Raw genomic sequence first — 20,971 nt, forward strand, 5'->3', positions numbered from 1 at the left:
TAGCACCAGCAGCAGCACCAGTAGTAGCACCAGCACCAGCAGCACCAGCAGCAGTAGCACCAGCAGCAGCACCAGTAGCAGTAGCACCAGCAGCAGCACCAGTAGCAGCAGTAGCAGTAGCAGCAGTAGCAGCAGCAGCAGCAGTAGCACCAGCAGCAGCACCAGCAGCAGTAGCAGTAGCAGTAGCACCAGCAGCAGCAGTAGCAGTAGCACCAGCAGCAACAGCAGCAGCAGTAGCAGCAGCAGTAGTAGCACCAGCAGTAGCACCAGCAGCAGCACCAGTAGTAGCACCAGCACCAGCAGCAGCAGTAGCAGTAGCAGTAGCAGCAGGAGCAGTAGTAGCACCAGCAGTAGCACCAGCACCAGCAGCAGCAGCAGCACCAGTAGTAGCAGCACCAGCAGTAGCAGCAGTAGCAGTAGCAGCAGTAGCAGTAGCAGCAGCACCAGTAGCAGCAGTAGCAGCAGTAGCAGTAGCAGCAGTAGCAGTAGCAGTAGCAGCAGCACCAGTAGCAGCAGTAGCACCAGCAGCAGCAGCAGTAGTAGCAGCAGTAGCACCAGCAGCAGCACCAGCAGCAGCAGCAGTAGCAGTAGCAGCAGCAGCAGTAGCAGCACCAGCAGCAGTAGCAGCAGTAGCAGCAGTAGCAGCAGTAGCAGCAGCAGCAGTAGCACCAGCAGTAGCAGTAGCAGCAGCAGCAGCAGTAGCAGTAGCAGCAGCAGTAGCAGCAGCACCAGCAGCAGTAGCAGCAGTAGCAGCAGTAGCAGTAGCACCAGCAGTAGCAGTAGCACCAGCAGCAGCAGCAGCACCAGCAGCAGCAGTAGCAGTAGCAGCAGTAGCAGTAGCAGCAGTAGCAGTAGCACCAGCAGCACCAGCAGCAGCAGTAGCAGTAGCACCAGCAGCAGCAGTAGCACCAGCAGCAGCAGTAGCAGTAGCACCAGCAGCAGCAGTAGCAGCAGCACCAGCAGCAGCAGCAGCACCAGCAGTAGTAGCAGCAGTAGCACCAGCAGCAGCACCAGCAGCAGCAGTAGCAGTAGCAGTAGTAGCAGTAGCACCAGCAGCACCAGCAGCAGCAGTAGCAGTAGCACCAGCAGCAGCAGTAGCAGTAGCACCAGCAGCAGCAGTAGCACCAGCAGCAGCAGTAGCAGTAGCACCAGCAGCACCAGCAGCAGCAGTAGCAGCAGCACCAGCAGCAGCAGCAGCACCAGCAGTAGTAGCAGCAGTAGCACCAGCAGCAGCACCAGCAGTAGCAGTAGCACCAGCAGCAGCACCAGTAGCAGTAGCAGTAGTAGCAGTAGCACCAGCAGCAGGAGCAGCAGCAGTCTTGTTGTTGGTGTCTAGTCTGGCTGCCCCGTAGAGGGGGCGAGGGCTGAAGGGGGCGGGGGGTGGTGGAAACGGGTGTCACGCAGGTGGCGGATGGGGGATCTGTGGGCACTGTTTGGGGGGGGAGTGGGCCCAGGGTGGTGTTGGATTTGATTTTTGAGGGGGTGGCAAGTGGGGTCAGGCAGGAGGTGGTGTTGGACAGGGTTTGGGGGTCGGAGGGGGTGATATTGGACGGGGTTTGGGGGTCGGAGGGGGTGGTGTTGGACGGGGTTTGGGGGAAGGAGGGGGTGATGTTGGACGGGGTTTGGGGGTCGGAGGGGGTGATGTTGGACAGGGTTTGGGGGTCGGAGGGGGTGATGTTGGACGGGGTTTGGGGGTCGGAGGGGGTGGTGTTGGACGGGGTTTGGGGGTCGGAGGGGGTGGTGTTGGACAGGGTTTGGGGGTCGGAGGGGGTGATGTTGGACGGGGTTTGGGGGTCGGAGGGGGTGATGTTGGACGGGGTTTGGGGGTCGGAGGGGGTGATGTTGGATGGGGTTTGGGGGTCGGAGGGGGTGATGTTGGATGGGGTTTGGGGGTCGGAGGGGGTGGTGTTGGATGGGGTTTGGGGGTCGGAGGGGGTGATGTTGGATGGGGTTGAGGGGCGGTAGGGGTGGAGTTGGACGAGGGCTCGCTCACAATGTGCTGCTGCTCGTGCCCTGAACAGGGAGCAGACTTAATAGAAAACTCCCAACCCCAGAGGAAAGGCACTGATCAATTAACCATATAATCTATTATCTGAATGAAATAACCCCCGCCCATCTCGTTCAGATAGTCGAAGTTCCCCTGTATTGATTAACCAGTCCTCTATCCATGCTCATACATTCCCCATAACTCCATGCATTCTCATCTTATGAATGAGTCTTTTATGTGGCACCTTATCAAACACCTTCCAGAAATCCAAGTATGCAACATTCATCTATTCCCCTCCATTCACTGTGCTTGTTACATCCTCAAAGAACTCCAGTAAATTTGTCAAACACAACCTTCCCTCCTGAATCCATGCTGTGTCTGCCTGAAGGAACCCTTTCCATTCAGATGTCTCACTATCCCTTCTTTAATGATAGCCTTTCCAGTATTTTCCCAACTACAGATGTTAAACTAACTGGTCTACAGTTACCTGCCTTTTGCCGACATACTTTTTAAACAGTGCATGATATTCGCTGTCTTCCAGAACTTGCCCGGAGTCCAGTGAATTTTGGTAAATTACCACTAACGCATCTACTATAATTTGTGCTATTTCTTTCAGCACCCTGGGATGCATTCCATCAGGACCTGGGAACTTATCTACCTTGAGACCCTCAAGTTTGCTCAACACTGGAGTTCAGTTACTAGTGGTGTACTGCAAGGATCTGTTTTGGGGCCACTGCTGTTTGTCATTTTTATAAATGACCTGGATGAGGGTATAGAAGGATGGATTAGTAAATCTGCGGATGACACTAAGGTCGGCGGAGTTGTTGAACAGCACGGAAGGATGTTGCAGTTTACAAAGGGACATAGATAAGCTGCAGAGTTGGGCTGAGAGGTGGCAAATGGAGTTTAATGAAGAAAAGTGTGAGGTGATTCACTTTGGAAGGAGTAACAGGAATACAGAGTACTGGGCTAATGCTGAGATTTTTGGCAGTGTGGATGAGCAGAGTGATCTCGGTATCTGTGTGAGCAAGTAGGGAAAGAGTTAAGTTTTGAGTTTTGTGAAACAAAGGTTCAGCATGACTCAGATAGATAAGAACTTGCAGTAAACAATGAGGTGCTGGAGGCAAGGGTAGTGGGTTAACAAGATGGAAAAGCATTCATTATGTAAAGCCATTAACAAGGTGAAGAAGAATACAGTATGTAAAGTCAGTTATCAAGGTTAAAAGTATTCAATATGTGAAGCCAGTTATTCATTGTGTAACAGCAGATGGCTTAATCTTTACTACTGACACTCACTGATTGTAATGGTCACCCAATCGATATATATGTTGCCTTATCTGGATGCTCCTCCCTGTAAATGGCTGTGTAATTCATTAAGAAACTGCTGTTCGAGAGAAGACCAAGAACTCATATCCCTCAGCACATGGGCGATCATTCTCTCTCCCTCCAGGGCCCAGAATAAAGATGAAGGGAGTAAAACTATACTGTGTTGCTGAACGTTTTGCTTCGAATGAGGCGGGAACAGGACAACAAAGATGTGGATGCTTTGGAGAGGGATCAGAGGAGGTTTACCAGGATGCTGCCTGGACTGGAGGGCTTATCTTATGAGGAGAGGTTGACTGAGCTCGGACTTTTTTCATTGGAGAAAAGGAGGAGAAGAGGGGATCTAACTGAGGTAAACAAGATAATGAGAGGCATAGATAGAGTCGATAGCCAGAGACTATTTCCCAGGGCAGAAATGACTAACACGAGGGGTCATAGTTTTAAGCTGGTTGGAGGAAAGTATAGAGGGGATGTCAGCGGCGGGTTCTTTACACAGAGTTGTGAGAACATGGAATGCGTTGCCAGCAGCAGTTGTGGAAGCAAGGTCATTGGGGACATTTAAGAGACTGCTGGACATGCATATGATCACAGAAATGTGAGGGTGCATACATGTGGATCAGTGGTCAGCACAACATCGTGGGCTGAAGGGCCTGTTCTGTGCTGTACTGTTCTATGTTCTAACATTATTAGCGTAGTCGGCAGGATCCAAACGAATAGTTACAATTGGACGGTGTCAGCGATCGCCTGGAGCATCAGTGTCTCAAGATGGACAGGCCCACAAAGTAAGATTTTAAACTTTGGTCCCTCTCGATATTCCTGTGTGTTGGAAATGGTTCCATTGTTCGATCACTCTCTATCCTACAGACTCCTCGAAAGGTAATTAGATCAGTAGAGAGACACAGTTTCATAAGCGCGCTGACGAAGAGGTTCAAATCCTCCGCGCTGCACTGGGTGGGTTAAATTGAGGTTCAAGTCCTCCGCGCTGTACTGAGGTTTGTGTCCTCTGTGCTGTATTGGGGTTCTAGTTCTCTGGGTGAGTTTAATTGAGGATGGAGTCCTTCGGGCTGTATTAGGGTTCAGGTCCCCTGGGTTTTATTGAGGTTTGAGTCCTTTGTATTGTATTGGACAATAGATGCAGGAGTAGGCCATTCAGCCCTTCGAGCCTGCATCACCATTCATTATGATCATGGCTGATCATCCTTAATCAGTATCCGCTCCCTGCCTTATCTCCATAACCCTTGATTCCACTATCCTCGAGAGCTCTATCCAACTCTTTCTTAAATGAATCCAGAGACTGGGCCTCCACTGCCCTCTGGGGCAGAGCATTCCACACAGCCACCACTCTCTGGGTGAAGAAGTTTCTCCTCATCTCTGTCCTAAATGGTCTACCCCTTATTTTTAAGCTGTGTCCTCTGGTTCGGGACTCACCCATCAGCGAAAACATGCTTCCTGCCTCCAGAGTGTCCAATCCTTTAATAATCTTATTTGCCTCAATCAGATCCCCTCTCAGTCTTCTAAACTCAAGGGTATACAAGCCCAGTCGCTCCAGTCTTTCAGTGTAAGGTAGTCCCGCCATTCCGGGAATTGACTTCGTGAACCTACGCTGCACTCCCTCAATAGCCAGAATGTCTTTCCTCAAATTTGGAGACCAGAACTGCACACAGTACTCCAGGTGTGGTCTCACCAGGGCTCTGTACAGATGTAGAAGAACCTCTTTGCTTCTATATTCAATCCCTCTTGTTATGAAGGCCAGCATGCTATTAGCCTTCTTCACTACCTGCTGTACCTGCATGCTTACCTTCATTGACTGGTGTACAAGAACACCCAGATCTCTCTGTACTGCCCCTTTACCTAAATTGATTCCATTGAGGTAGTAATCTACCTTCCTGTTCTTGCCACCAAAGTGGATAACCATACATTTATCCACATTAAACTGCATCTGCCATGCATCTGCCCACTCACCTAACCTGTCCAGGTCACCCTGTAATCTCCTAACATCTTCCTCACATTTCACCCTGCCACCCAGCTTAGTATCATCAGCAAATGTGCTAATGTTATTACTAATACCATCTTCTATATCATTAACATATATTGTAAAAAGCTGCGGTCCCAGCATAGATCCCTGCGTTACCCCACTGGTCACTGCCTGCCATTCCGAAATGGAGCCGTTTATCACTACTCTTTTGTTTCCTATCAGCCAACCAACTTTCAATCCAAGTTAGTACTTTACCCCCAATGTTATGCACCCAAATTTTGCTCACTAACCTCCTATGTGGAACTTTATCAAAAGCTTTCTGGAAGTCCAGGTGCACTACATCTACTGGATCTCCCTCGTCCATCTTCAGCGTTACATCCTCAAAAAATTCCAGAAGATTAGTCAAGCATGATTTCCCCTTCATAAATCCACGCTGGACTAGGATTCGAGCTCTGTGATTAATTGTGATTTGAGCTCTCAGTTTAATTGGGGTGTGAGCCCCCATGAGGAGTAAAGTGAGAAAGGGGTTAAAGTCTCCTCGTGGCAACATTTGAGGCTCTGTGAGTCTTTGTTCTGGGGGAAGAGAGTGGCTTGGACTGCGGTGCCATGTGGTCCACTGCGAGGACTTTCTCTTTTCATAAGTGCAATTTCAGAGGATGCAAATAAGAAAGGAGAAAAGCTAAAATTCAGGTTGTACTAATACTTGGGTTGTAAAAGGAAAGTTTCAATGTAAATTGTGCCATGCTGGGACAGTGTTTGATGTATAAAGATGTTGTTCTGTTAAAATCCTGGTTCAGAATATCCTTTTGTTTTTACATTGAAATTGTACAATATTATGTCCTTTTTAAAATGATCAAACTTGTAACCTTAAAATAAATTGATTGAGTGCCTTGAGCCCCTGATTTGTTTCAAATTCTACAATGCCTGTTTTAAAAATAACAGTTGGGTCAGTGGTCATGATTAGTCAGATGAGACTATTGTATTAAAGTATTGTTGCTTCTGCTGTGTTTTTAATGCAGAGTGCAAAAGAAGAGCGCATTTTGAGTTTGATGTTTTGTTAAGATTTTAAAGAATATTAGAACTTGAGGCATAAGTGGCAACTTTGGTAGTTATATTTGGAAAGTTCCATTTTGAGAACATATTTTAAAATATTCAACATTTGTTTCCCATGAATATTTGAGATTTAAACCTGAATTGAAACTGCCTCTTCAATTGCGAAAGCACAAATATTTTGTTTTCTTGCTGTTCCTGACTTTTGAAATACTTTTCCTGACAGCTTTCACATTAACCTTGTACCAATTTGTTAAAGGAAAACAACTTTTGAATAACCTGAATGAGGTATCCAAGGGTTCAATTTTAGGACCATTCATTGTTATCTATAATTGGCTGAATTGTTTAGGCAGTACAATTTATCAAGTTTTATACAATACATAAACTTCTAATGTCATAAATAGTGCACAGAGTAACAGTGGGTGGCACAGTGGTTAGCACTGCTGCCTCACAGCGCCAGAGACCTGGGTTCAATTCTTGTCTCAGGCAACTGTCTGTGTGGAGTTTGCACATTCTCTCCCCGTGTCTGCGTGGGTTTCCTCCCACAATCCAAAAATGTGCGGGTCAGGTGTATGGGCCATGCTAAATTGCCCGTAGTGTTGGGTGAAGGGGAAAATGTAGAGGAATAGATTGGTTGCTCTTCGGCGGGTTGGTGTGGACTTGTTGGGCCGAAGGGCCTGTTTCCACACTGTAAGTCTAATCTAATTTAAAATTTCAAAGAATGTTGAAACAGGCAGACACAGTTTAGTGTAGGTAAACGTGTGACTGTCTTCATACTGATAACCACCTTGGCAAAGAAGGAATGAGAGAGGAAATGCAAAGATACTTTCAGCAGCTAACATCGTCTCTAGAGTTTCTCTAGTCACAGGTAAAGCATGCCGTTGGACCACCACCCACCACTCCACAACCTGATCCAATGGATTCAATCAGTTCCTGAGTGATGGCCATGAAAAGTGAAGAAGCTAACAACAGTGAAGAGGAGGTCAGTATGCTTTTTGTCATTAACCACGTGAGCTTTACCTTGCCTTTTGATCATGTAAGGGATATGAAGGTTCACTGAGCAAGCTAACATCACAACAGCCAGTTGGCTTTGTTTCATTTCACAGCAAAGCAGGAACAGAAGCAGCAAAGAATACTGCGTTCACCAACGCTGCTGCTGCAGCTACTGCACTGCATGCTCTGATGCACTGAAATCCTCCATCTGAAGCATCTCTGCAAGGACGGAAGTCTCATCAGCTTTGTTAAATATTTAACTGCCCTTGTCCAAGGAATCCGATTTCTCCATGAAGTGGCGATTCAAGGACATACTGGATTTTGTTTTCAGGTAGGACTTTACTGAAGGAGATTTTTGAGAACTGGCTCGTCTCCATTCCTCCTGGAGGAGATGGAGTGGTCACTAAGGACTGTGGATTTAAGAACTTTCCTGATGAATTGTTTTCCACATGGGAGGATTCTCCAAACTCTATTTTACTGTAAAGGATGAGTAATTTTTGTTGTTATAATCATCGTATGCTGTGTGTCAATAACTTGTTTAAATACTGACTGTAGAGCGTGTTTTGAGAAGATTTGTATCTCAGGTTGAGGTTTTGGATGTAGGTTTGCTCACCAAGCTGCAAGGTTCATTTCCAGACGTTTCGTCACCTTACTAGGTAACATCTTCAGTGGGCCTCAGGCGAAGCAATGCTGAAAATTCCTGCTTTCTATTTATATGTTTGGGTTTCTTTGGGTTGTGGTGAAGTCACTTCCTGTTCCTTTCCTCAGGGGGTGGTAGATGGGGTCTAACTCGATGTGTTTGTTGATCGAGTTCTGGTTGGAATGCCATGCTTCTAGGAATTCTTGTGTGTCTTTGTTTGGCTTGTTGTTGAAGGTGAAGTGTGTGGTAAAGCATAGGTCCACTAGCTTGATGATACTGTCGAAGTGGTGTCCCTCCTCATCTGTATGTGAAGATACTAGTGAGAGAGGGTCATGCCTTTTTATGGTGAGTTGGTATTCATGTATCCTGGTGACTAGTTTTCTGCCTGTTTGCCCAATGTAGTGTTTGTTACAGTCCTTGCATGATATTTTGTAAATGACATTAGTTTTGCCTGTTGTCTGTATGGGGTCTTTCAAGTTCATTAGCTGCTGTTTTAGTGTTTTGATGGTTTTCTGGGCTACCATGATGCCAAGGGGTCTGAGTAGTCTGGCAGTAATTCCAAGATGTTTTTGATATAGGAGAGAGAGTGGCTAGGGTTTCTGCACGTGAATTGTCTGCTTGTTTGGGTTTGTAGCTGAGAAATCAGCAGACTGTGTTCATTGGGTACCCATTCTTTTTGAATACACTGTATAGGTGATTTTTCTCTGCTCTGCGTAGTTCCTCTGTGCTGCAGAGTGTGTTGGCTTGTTGGAATAATGTTCTGATGCAGCTTTGTTTGTGGGTGTTGGGATGATTGCTTCTGTAATTCGATATTTGATCAGTATGTGTTTTTTTCCCTGTAGATGCTGGTTTGAAGTTGCCCATTGGCTGTTCGCTCCCCTGTGAGATCTAGGAATGGCAGGTTGTTGTTGTTTTCCTCCTCTTTAGTGAATTCTATGCCAGTAAGGGTTTATTGATGGTCTTGAAGGTTTCCTCCAATTTGTTTCATTTAGTAATGACAAGGGTATCATCCATGTACACCCAAGGACACATACACCAAACACCACTAACTTCTTCAACAAGGATAGTATCATCAAGCTAGTGGACCTATACCTTACCACCCATTTCACCTTCAACACCAAAACCTACAGATAAATCAACGGAACACCCATGGGATCTCCGATATCAGGGTTCTTAGCAGAGACAGTAATGCAGAGACTGGAACAAACTGCTCTGCCAACCATCCAAGAGTAAAAAATGAGGTCTGCAGATGCTGGAGATCAGAGCTGAAAATGTGTTGCTGGTTAAAGCACAGCAGGTCAGGCAGCATCCAAGGAACAGGAAATTCGACGTTTCAGGCCAGAGCCCTTCATCAGAAATGAGGAGAGTGTGCCAGGCAGGTAGGGAGAAGAGTGGCTAGGGTGTCTGGACGTGAATTGTCTGCTTGTTTGGGTTTTGTTGGGATCCATTATTAAGGTTAGGTAGTGTAAGAAACTTTATTGTTAGGTAGTGCTCACGTAAGGTAGTATTAGCAAGTCTGGAACTTGTTAGCTTCACTAGACAACAGTAAGCCATTATGTTACACTAAGAACAGACTGAAAAGCTGATGGCATAGCCTGAAGAGGCCCCAGGGAGGGTGAGAGATAACAGGACATTGGAGCCGTGTCTAAATGCACGTAGCTCAAACTGAGGTAATAGAACGTTATCAGGTGAGAACCAATGACATACTAAAATTCTGCATTTTACCAAATAAGGATGTAACTCTGGAATGTGAGAGAACAAAAGGATAGACAAATTAAAAAATAGTCAGAACGCGCCTTCTCCAGTGAGCTAGACACCTCACTGTACTGTGTACGATTCTCTCTCATTAAACCTGTTTATACTTTTAATCAGACCCGGTGTCTCTCTCCTCCAAACGAACACGGGGACAGAAGATCTGTCTCAACACATGGTGACCCCGATGCGAGATAGGAGTAGAGACACGCCTGTTGGCAGGGATTGAGAGCTCGCCGGACGGCCGGCCACTCCTAATCAGGCTCAGAGACGCCCTTTATACAAAAGATCTCCAGTAGGGGTTTGAATACACTAAATTCTTATTTTGTTTGGCATCTCACAACTCTTTGCCAACCGAAATTCTGGGCTTGTCAGCCCGAGAGAGAATCGAACCGTTTTGTTTTATAGTAACGAAAGTCTCTGGGTCAAGGATTGAAAGTCCTAGAGATGAGTAAGTGGAGTGAACCGGTGATCAAGAGTGGTGAGTCATTTTTGGATGCAGTGCTGCGAAGTTTTGGTGAAGAGATAGTTTTGGGGTAAAGCGGATACTTCCCCTGCGCTTTGGACTGGGTTGGGGTAAAGTGGATACTTCCCCTGTGCTGACGAGTTTGGGTAAAGCGTATGCTTCCCCTTGCGCTGACGAATCTGGGTAAAGCGTATGCTTCCCCCCGCGCTGACGAATCTGGGTAAAGCGTATACTTCCCCCCGCGCTGACGCATTTGGGGTAAAGTGTGTACTTCTCCTGACCAGAGGACAGTGTTGACTGGAACAGGCTTTGTCAGGAGTCGAATTACAAGGATTTGAGAACCCGATTTCTGGACCGTATTTCAGTAGCCGTCCCGTCCCGTCCCGCAATATAATGGAAGTATTTAATAGGGGCTCACGAACCCCGACGCACATAAGTTGAATTCCTAGAGTGGGGGGGCATTGGGCAAAGAGAGAGAGACAAAGAAAGAGGACAGGGGACAGAGACAGACACAGAGTTACGGACAGAGTGACTGTGTGTGTGTGAGAGGGAGTCTGTTTATGAGAAAGATAGAGTCTCTGGGTGTGTAAAAATCTGTGTGTGTATAAGTATTTCTGTGTTTGTAAAAGTCTGTGTGAGAAAGAGAGTTTCTGTGTGTGGAAATCTGTGTGTGAGTCTGTAAAAAAAAGTCTGTATTGCTGCCCAAAGAGAGCTGCGTGCATCAGCGGTGTGTCTGTGTAAAAGAGAGAGAGAGAGACTTGCAAAAGGCTGCTCAACTAACAGGCAGTTTAACACTTTGTGCTCTGGCTTGAATTCATCTGTTTGATAGTGATTGAATGTTTAAGTCTTGTCACCTAGGGCGTAAGTCCCGGGACTGTTTTGGATGTGATTGTTATGGTTGTTTAACATGATTAAGATGCATCTGTTTGTTTGGTGATTGAATTCTTGTTTTTGTTTCTAGAGCTTGAGTTCCGGGACTGCTGTTTAAAGTGATTTCTTTTTATGTGAACTTAACATGATTTTTTAAGGCTAATAACTCCTGTTCTTTTATGAGTCATGACTCCCTAACTACTTTTCTTACTAACCTCTTTTATTTTTACATAAAAGCAATATATGAAGGACAGTCGAAGTTTTGTTCAACAGTGGGTAGTTGTAAAAACGAAAATTTCCATGGTTATTATCTGTGACCTTGGATTCGACCATTGTGCATGCGTTAGAAGTTTTTAACTTGAATTGACGAATTGTTGTAAGACAGCTCTGATTATTTTTACGACCTAAAGTATTGTAATTGAGAAATGATTGGTCAGGAGTACATAAGAAAACTAATTTTGGATCTAAATTAGGGTACTAAATCTGGACGATTACAGTGGATTTCAAAATTGGGAACTGTACGCATTTTACATTTTAAATATTAAACACTGAATAAATGGACGTAAATATATAAATATGTTTACAAGTTAGGAACAGGCCTTAAAGTTAGTCAAGCACGAATTGATAAATTGGTGTTTGAGCATATGGGAAGATAGGAACATTGGAAAATTTCTTAAAAGAAAGCAACAGGGAAGAACATAACGACTTGTCCCCTTCGGGAAGTGTTGATAGGGGACAAGGAGATTGGGTTTGTGTGTGACCCCCTCACCAGTGGGGAGGTCGGAACATTTAAAAGGAAATGACGGTCCTGGTTGAGAATCCGATAGGATTGTCAGAACAAATTAATTTATTTTTGAGGCCCAGTCTGTATTTGTGGGCTGAGTTAATGTCTATTTTGAATATACTATTTACTGCGGGAGAGAGGAGACTTATATGGGGATGCTGGATAGGGAAAGATACGGAAGATAGAAGGGTGAAGTGGGATAAATCCATTAAATGAATTGTTAGGAGGGGCACAGAAAGTGTTTGTAAAGAGAGAAAGGACGAGTGACAGGAGCAGAACGCGTAAATGATGGTAGCTGCGGTTGATGAGGTAATTAGGAGAAGAATGCAACCAAAAGTGAGCAACCGGAGCGGCGAGTGATAGCATGTAGGGCAGAGAAGAAAGGGAGTAGGGAGAGACATGGAGGAGCTTTTGATAGAGAGTTTGAGCGACAGGGGAGAGACGAAGGTCTCCACAGGCAGGATGCCATTATTGTGGAAGGACATTTGATACTGAAACAAGATTGGTGGCTCAGGATTTTGAAGGGAGGCGCACACAGGGAGACAGTGTTAGAGGGGCCACGGAAGAAGGGATAATGGATGGACAGGGGACACCACATGGGAATGAGCGTGATGTGGGCAGCCCGGTCAGCCGGGAGGATGCCATTATGCACCTTGAGTTACAGGACCGCGCAAGTGCGGCCGAGAAAGGTGAGTGGGAGGGCAAGGGGGTGGTGGCCCAGACGATTTGTGTGGGGACGTCGCAGCATTGACTATGGAGATCGGCAGGCGGAGAGGTAGTGGCGCCCCGGTCCCTGCTCCCTACACTATTTGCTGAACTCCATGGGCCGACGCATGTGGCACTGACTAAGGTCCTCCTGGCAGTGCGGGTTCATTGGTGGGCTCCCAAGCTACGGGAACAATTGGAAAATCTGAGAGCAAAGTGTAAGATTTGTAATGAGCATAACGCTCGCAGAGCTCTTCCTCACCCACTACTTACTTTCCCAACGCCCCTCGGCCTGTGGCAGGAAATCTGCATGGACTTCACTGACATGGGGGCCAAGTGGCGCACGCCAGACCACTACAGGTTCCTCCTGGTGATTGTGGACCGTTTTTCCCGGTGGGTGGAGGCGACGCCAAAGGAGGAGGATGGGGGGGTAGTGGCCAACTGGCTGCGAAATGAGTTGATCCCCAGACATGGGGTGCCCAGACTCGTTTGTACCGATAACGGCACCCACTTTAAGAACAAACACCTAGCCCATGTGGAGGCGGCGCTGGGAATAAGCCATAGGTTTGGCAGTGTATACCATCCAGAAAGCCAGGGCTTAGTTCAGCGGGCGAATAGGACCCTGAAGGACAAGATAGCGAAGGTCCTGGCGGGGACCTCCATGACTTGGGTACAAGCACTGCCCCTGGCTCTTATGTCCATGCGCCAGAAGTGCGGAGACACCTTCCTTTCCCCTCATGAGATTCTGACCGGTAGACCCATGCCCGGACCTCGCTTATCACCCCGGTGGGAGGACACCTGGGACTTCATGAACCAGGGCATGACCCAGTACATGCAGGTCTTACACGAGATGGTTAAGCTAGTCAGGCAACAGGTGATCGATGCTCGGGAAAGGAGGCTGGTTCAACGGCACCGCTCTCGGTGGGGGAGGAAGTTTACCTCCGGCACCCAGGCAGGACATCCTGGAGTGAGCAGAGGTGGCAAGGGCCATTCCGAGTCACCGAAGTGGCTAACAACACCCTGAGGGTGGACAGGGAGGGGGACAATAACTGGCACCACTTTTCACACTGTTCCAGATCTCCAAAAGGACAATCACTGGCGGAGGGCGCTCCCGGAGAGGAGACGGAGAGTGGTGGTGATGATGTCTGAACCAAGGCGGACTGGTCATCTTCTCATAGGGCTGGGTCTGTGCTTTGCGGTACGACTCTCCGTGCAGGACCCTTGTAACTCGAACTATCGACCGAGCCCTTACAGGCAAGGATGACCACCTTTCTTCGCCCCCACCTTATCAAGCTGTACAGCAGGAATGCGCAGGTGCTCCCTGTGCGACAGTTGGCATGGCCGAATTTGAGATGGAGGGGGACCTTCCACCCCCATGTTACGACTTTTGAGTGCTTATGTCTGTTATGTATTATTTCACTGCTTCTCGTGCCTTAACGATTGTATGCGAACTGGAGAGGCGCCTAGAGTAGGGATTTTTTGCGACGCGGATTGCTTTGTGTAGTTGTATGCTGCTCAGGGACTCCTATCCCTATAACTATGTATCCCTACAGTCAGACAAGCCGGGTTAAGCTAATTGGTCGGTCTTGCAAAGGAGCAACGGAGGGGCGCTCACCGACCATCCGGGTCCTGACTGCTGTATTTTTGTGTGGCCTCTTTCGAGGCCAAGGGAGGGAGTGTTGGGATCCATTATTAAGGTTAGGCAGTGTAAGAAACTTTATTGTTAGGTAGTGCTCACGTAAGGTAGTATTAGCAAGTCTGGAACTTGTTAGCTTCACTAGACAACAGTAAGCCATTATGTTACATTAAGAACAGACTGAAAAGCTGATGGCATAGCCTGAAGAGGCCCCAGGGAGGGTGAGAGATAACAGGACATTGGAGCCGTGTCTAAATGCACGTAACTCAAACTGAGGTAATAGAACGTTATCAGGTGAGAACCAATGACATACTAAAATTCTGCATTTTACCAAATAAGGATGTAACTCTGGAATGTGAGAGAACAAAAGGATAGACAAATTAAAAAATAGTCAGAACGCGCCTTCTCCAGTGAGCTAGACACCTCACTGTACTGTGTACGATTCTTTCTCATTAAACCTGTTTATACTTTTAATCAGACCCGGTGTCTCTCTCCTCCAAACGAACACGGGGACAGAAGATCTGTCTCAACAGTTTGTAGCTGAGAAATCAGCAGACTGTGTTCATTGGGTACCCATTCTTTTTGAATACACTGTATAGGTGATTTTTCTCTGCTCTGCGTAGTTCCTCTGTGCTGAAGAGTGTGCCTGCCTGGCACACTCTCCTCATTCCTAATGAAGGGCTCTGGCCCGAAACGTCGAATTGCCTGACCTGCTGTGCTTTAACCAGCAACACATTTTCAGCTGCCAACCATCCAACCCAAACTTTGGGTCCGCTACATGGATGACACTTTTGTCATCAGTAAACAAAACAAGTTAGATGAAACCTTCAAGACCATCAATACTACCCTTACTGGCATAATATTCACTAAACCAGCAACAAACAGCCAGCCAATGGGGAACGTCAAATCTCTCTCTCTCTCTCTTTCTCCCTCTCTCCTGGGCCCAGGATACAGATGGAGGTAAAGCCATACTGTATCTGAGCATCTTGCTTCGACTGATGTGTCGTCCCATTTCCCTATCCCTATATGTATGTAAATCCCTCAAACTTACCACCCAGGTTAACAGGGATCTTGAGACGGCGCACTGTTCCTTATCTTTCATTGGTAGAGGGATTGAGTTTCGGAGTCATGAGGTCATGTTTCAGCTGTACAAAACTCTGGTGCGGCCACACTTGGAGTATTGTGTACAGTTCTGATCACAACATTTATAGGAAGGACACAGAAGCATCGGAAAGGGTGCACAGGAGATTTACCAAGACGTTGCCTGGTATGGAGGCTGAGGTCCTCGAGCTTGTTTTAATTAGAGAAGAGGGTTAAGAGGTGACTTAATGGAGGCATACAAGATGTTTTAAGGCTTACATAGGGTGGACAGTAAGAGCTTTTTATTTCCTCAGATGGTGATGTCTACCGCGAGGGGACGTAGCTTTAAATTGAGGGGTGATAGATATAGGACAGATGTCACAGGTAGGTTCTTTACTCACAGTAGTAAGACCATAAGACATAGGAGTGGAAGTGAGGCCATTCGGCCCATCGAGTCCACTCTGCCATTCAATCATGGCTGATGGGCATTTCAACTTCACTTACCAGCATTCTCCCTGTAGCCCTTAATTCCTTGTGACATCAAGAATTTATCAATCTCTGCCTTGAAGCCATTTAGGGTCCCGGCCTCCACTGCACTCTGCAGCAATGAATTCCACAGGCCCACCACTCTCTGGCTGAAGAAATGTTTCCGCATTTCTGTTCTGAATTTACCCCATCTAATTTTAAGGCTGTGTCCACTGGTCCTAGTCTCCTCGCCTAATGGAAACAATTTCCTAGCGTCCACCCTTTCCAAGCCATGTATGATCTTGTAAGTTTCCCCTTAACCTTCTAAACACCAATGAATACAATCCCAGTATCCTCAGCCGTTCCTCATATGTTAGACCTCCCATTCCAGGGATCATCCGTGTGAATCTCCGCTGGACACGTTCCAGTGCCAGTATGTCCTTCCTGAGGTGTGGGGACCAAAACTGGACACAGTACTCCAAATGGGGCCAAACCAGAGCTTTATAAAGTCTCAGTAGCACAACGGTGCTTTTATATTCAAACCCTCTTGAGATAAATGACATCATTGCATTCGCTTTCTTAATCACTGATTCAATCTGCATGTTCACCTTTAGAGAATCCTCGACTAGCACTCCCAGATCCCTTTGTACTTTGACTTTATGATTTTTCTCACCGTTTAGAAAGTAGTCTATGCTCATATTCTTTTTTCCAAAGTGCAAGACCTCGCATTTGCTCATGTTGAATTTCATCAGCCATTTCCTGGATCACTCTCCCAAACTGTCATGATCCTTCTAGTAAGGGTTTGGAACGCCCTCTCTGCAACAGTCGTAGACTCCCCAACTTTAAGGGCATTTAAATGGCCACTGGATAAATGTGTGAATGATAACAGAATAGGTTAGATGGGCATCAGATCAGTTTCACAGGTCAGCGCAACATCGAGGGCCGAAGGGCCTATGTTCTACTACCCTTTTAGTGATAATAATTGAACTGACGTTCTCACCTCCAATCGTATCCTTAACATCATTCTTTGACACGTTTGACACATCTTCTTCCACTGTGAAGACTGACAAAATAATTATTTAAGGCCTCGGCCATTTCATCATTACCCAATATTAATTCCCCTCTCTCATCTTGCAAGGGGAAGGTGAAGACTGCAGATGCTGGAGATCAGAGTCTAAGAGCGTGGTGTTGGAAAAGCATAGCCAGTCAGGCTGTATCCAAGGAGCAGGAGAATGGATGTTTTCAGGCATAACCCTTCATCAGGAATCATCCTGCAAGGGACCTATGTCTACTTTAGCCAATCTTTTCCATTTTATATATTTATAAAAACTTTTCCTCCGTTTTTATATTTTGTGCAAGTTTGCATTCATAACCTACCACAGAAGTCTTAGTTCTAAGTGAGATTTTATAAAGGTTAATGTTCTTTGTATATATTAAAATGACAGATTGGCAATCTCTCCACCATGAACATTGCTACTTTCCCTTGTGTAAAACCTCGACAATGTTTGCAAGAACAACTTGTACTTACTGTTAAAATGCAGTAGAGCTTTCGGTGTGACAGGGGTTGATGTCAGGACCAGCATTTCTAATCCCTTCAATCCCTCCCGACAAACTTCTGCTGCTACTTCCTGGTTTATTTCAGTCACATGATCAAGTTCTAGAACTTGTAATCGAATGCAGTTCCGAGCTGAAGAATAAGTTGATTCAGTGTATAAATAATAAATATCTTACAAGAAAATTTTAATGCAAAACAGTCCAGAAAACATTGACTGTAAAGCTTAAAACCACAATTGGTGCAAGGTTTTGGTGTGAAGTGCTTTTTTTATTGTGTGGCTTAAATGTCCAAAGTGAAATCCACGTGGCGCACGCACACACACATCAATGTGAGATATGACATACTTTATCAATACAGACACCTGGACAAAATATGCTGATGAGATAAGTGAAATGTAGTTACTACTTCCAGGTTTGGTCCTGGACTTCAAAAAGAAATTATGCATGGGGTATGGCTTTCACTGGTCACCTCTAAATATGGCCAACTCTAAAGAGTATCTGGTAAGCTCTGCTTTTGAACTAATGCAGTCTATCTATTTAGGTACATGAACAATTTTGTTAGGGAGCAAGTTCCAGGATTCCGGAAAGACGGTGGCATTTTACTTTTTTGTATTTTTGATTGTTGACTGAAACAGGAAGAGGACTTATTTAAAAACAAAAAGGATTGTGGCTCTTTTTAAAAAGGCAGCTTACCTGAAACTCCTTTGTAAGTGCTGTTTAGACAGCTGTTGATCCAAGCAGTAAGGAACACCTAGTTACACACAAGGATTCATCGGCCCAAAACATTAACTCTGCTTTCTCTCCACAGATGCTGCCAGGACTACTGAGTTTTCCCAGCAATTTCTGTTTTCATTTCAGACATCGAATACTGACTTTGCTATTTACAGTTGAAAATGAAGACAGCTGGAAATCCCAAGGAAATTAATATTGGATCGGGAATGGGGCGAAATAAAATTAACCCATGTAAAACATGTGTAATGAGGAAATAAATGGGAGTATAAAGGGAGAAATAGAACATTGAACAGTGTAGGACACTCATCCCTCGATGCTGTGCCGACCTTTTATCCTACTCTAAGATCAGACGAACCTACATACCCTTCATTGTACTACCTTCCATGTGCCTATCCAAGAGTCGCTTTAATGTCCCTAATGTATCTGATTTTACTATCACTGCTTGCAGTGCATTCCATGCATCCATCACTCTCTGTGTAAAGAACGTACATCTGACATTTCCCCCCAAAACTTCCTTCAATCACCTTAAAATTATGCTTCCTCGTGATAGACATTTCTACCAGGGGGAAAAGTCTCTGACTATCAACTCTATCGATGCCTCATCATCTTGAACATCTCTATCAAGTCACCTCTTCACTACAATGAGAAAAGCCCTAGCTCCCTCAACCTTCAAACGTTATGCCAGTCCAGGCAGCACCCTGGTAAATCTCCACTGCACCCTCTGTAAAGCTTCCACATCTTTCCAGCAATAAAGTGACCAGAACTGAACACAATATTCCACGTGTGGTCTAACCAGGGCTCTATAGAGCTGCAGCATAACCTCGTGGCTCTTAAACTCAATCCCCCGCTAATGAAATGGACCCCAAAATCCCCCTGTTCCACTAATTGCCAAGAATCTTGGCTTTAACCCTGTATTCTGCATTCAAACCCAACCTTCCAAAGTGAATCACTTCACACTTTGGCAGGTTAAACTCTGAGGTAAAAACAGTGACTGCAGATGCTGGAAACCAGATTCTGGATTAGTGGTGCTGGAAGAGCACAGCAGTTCAGGCAGCATCCAAAGTGCAGCGAAATCGACGTTTCGGGCAAAAGCCCTCCATCTGCCACTTCTCAGCCCAGTTCTGCATCCTGTCAATGTGCAACCTACAACAACCCTCCACACTACCCACAACTCCACCAATCTTCATGTCATAGGCAAACCTATTAATCCACCCTTCACTTCCTCATTCGAGTCATTTATAAAAATCATAAAGAGCAGAGGTCCCAGAACTGAACCCTGTGGAACACCATTGGTTAGGAGAAAGGAAGGAGGTTGCGGTGAGGGTGATAGGCCAGAGCGGGGGTGGGGGCAGAGAGATCAGGAAGAAGATTGCAGGTTAGGAAGGTGGTGCCACTCGTCACCACGCTCCAGGCTGAAAAGCACCTTCTACCACCATCCTCTGTCTTCTATAAGCCAGCCAATTCTGTATCCAGACAGTTATAGTTCTCATTTCCTGATGAAGGGCTTATGCTCGAAACGTCGAATTCCCTATTCCTGAGATGCTGCCTAACCTGCTGTGCTTTAACCAGCAACACATTTTCAGTTATAGTTCTCTGTATCCCATGCCTCCTTACTTTCTGAATGAGCCTACCATGGGGAACCTCATCAAACACCTTGCTAAAATCCACATACACCACATCCACTGCTCTACCTTCAACAATGTATTTTGTCATATCCTCACAGAAGTCAGGAAAGTTTGTGAGGCGTGACCTGCCCCTCACAAAGCCATGCTGACTTATCTCTAATCAAACTATGGTTTTCCAAGTAATCCATAATATCTGTCTCTTCGCATCCTTTCCAATACTTTGTCCGCCACAGACGTAAGACTGTGGTGACCTTTACTAGAGTTAGGGTTAGGAGCAGACAGTAGAGGCAAGTATTTAATTGGGGGAAGGCGAATTATGATGTAATTAGACAGGAACTGGGACAACTCAATTGAGAACAGTCATGAGTTAGAGACATCGGTGTTGGACTGGGGTGTACAAAGTTTAAAATCATACAACACCAGGTTATAGTCCAACAGGTTTAATTGGAAGCACACTAGCTTTCGGAGCGTCGATCCTTCATCAGGTGGCATGAAGGAGCAATGCTCCGAAAGCTAGTGCTTCCAATTAAACCTGTTGGACTATAACCTGGTGTTGTATCATTTTTAACATTGAGAACAGATACTCTCAAGATCATGGCACCATGGTAGGCACGGCTGTTCAGAAGGGCGGGAAAAAGACTTGTAGGGCCATAGTCACAGGGGATCTACTGTAAGGGGAGTAGATAAGTGGTTCTGTGGCTGAAAACGGGACTCCCGGATGGTATGTTGCCTCCCAGGTGCTTGGGTCAGGGATGTCACCGATCGGCTGCAGAGCATTCTAAAAGGGGAGGGTGAACAGCCAGTTGTCTTGGTACATATAGGCACCAACGATATAAGTTTTAAAAAAACTAGGTGAGCTTCTGAAAGCAGAATTCAGGGAGCTAGGAGGGAAGTTAAAAAGGAGGACCCCAAAGGCAGTGATCTCGGGATTACACCAGTGCTATGTGCTAGCCAGGATAGAAATAAAAGAATAGGCACAACGAACATTTAGCTTGAGGGATGGTGGAGAAGAGAGGGGTTCAGGTTTGTTGGACATTGGGGCTGGTTCTGGGGAAGGTGGGACTATTACAAATTGGACATCTACACCTGAACCAGACTGGAAATAATGCCCTTGGGGGAGGTTTTGCTACTGCTGTTGGGAAGGTTTTAAACTCATGTGACTGGAGGCTGGAAACTAGAAGAGAAGACAAGTAGATAGCGAGGTGGAAACTAGAGATTGTAAGAATCGTGACCTTAATATTAATAAGGGGAAGAGTAGGCAAAGAGCAAATGAACGCAAAAGAACCAGTGGCCTGAAGTGCATATACTTAAATGCAAAGAGTATAGTCGGTAAG

General features: G+C 46.0%; 1 protein-coding gene across 1 annotated transcript in view; it reads right to left on the reverse strand.

Moving 5' to 3' along the window:
* The window catches only part of fbxo41 (F-box protein 41), a 320,938-nt gene that overhangs the window by 25,353 nt on the left and 274,614 nt on the right, over positions 1–20,971 (reverse strand). The window contains exon 12 of the mRNA XM_060827707.1: positions 17,255–17,413. Within this exon, the coding sequence (XP_060683690.1) occupies positions 17,255–17,413 (159 nt within the window). The remainder of the gene's footprint in view (positions 1–17,254; positions 17,414–20,971) is intronic.

Source organism: Hemiscyllium ocellatum, chromosome 1, assembly GCF_020745735.1.
Source record: "Hemiscyllium ocellatum isolate sHemOce1 chromosome 1, sHemOce1.pat.X.cur, whole genome shotgun sequence".
Classification (NCBI taxonomy): Eukaryota; Metazoa; Chordata; class Chondrichthyes; order Orectolobiformes; family Hemiscylliidae; genus Hemiscyllium; species Hemiscyllium ocellatum.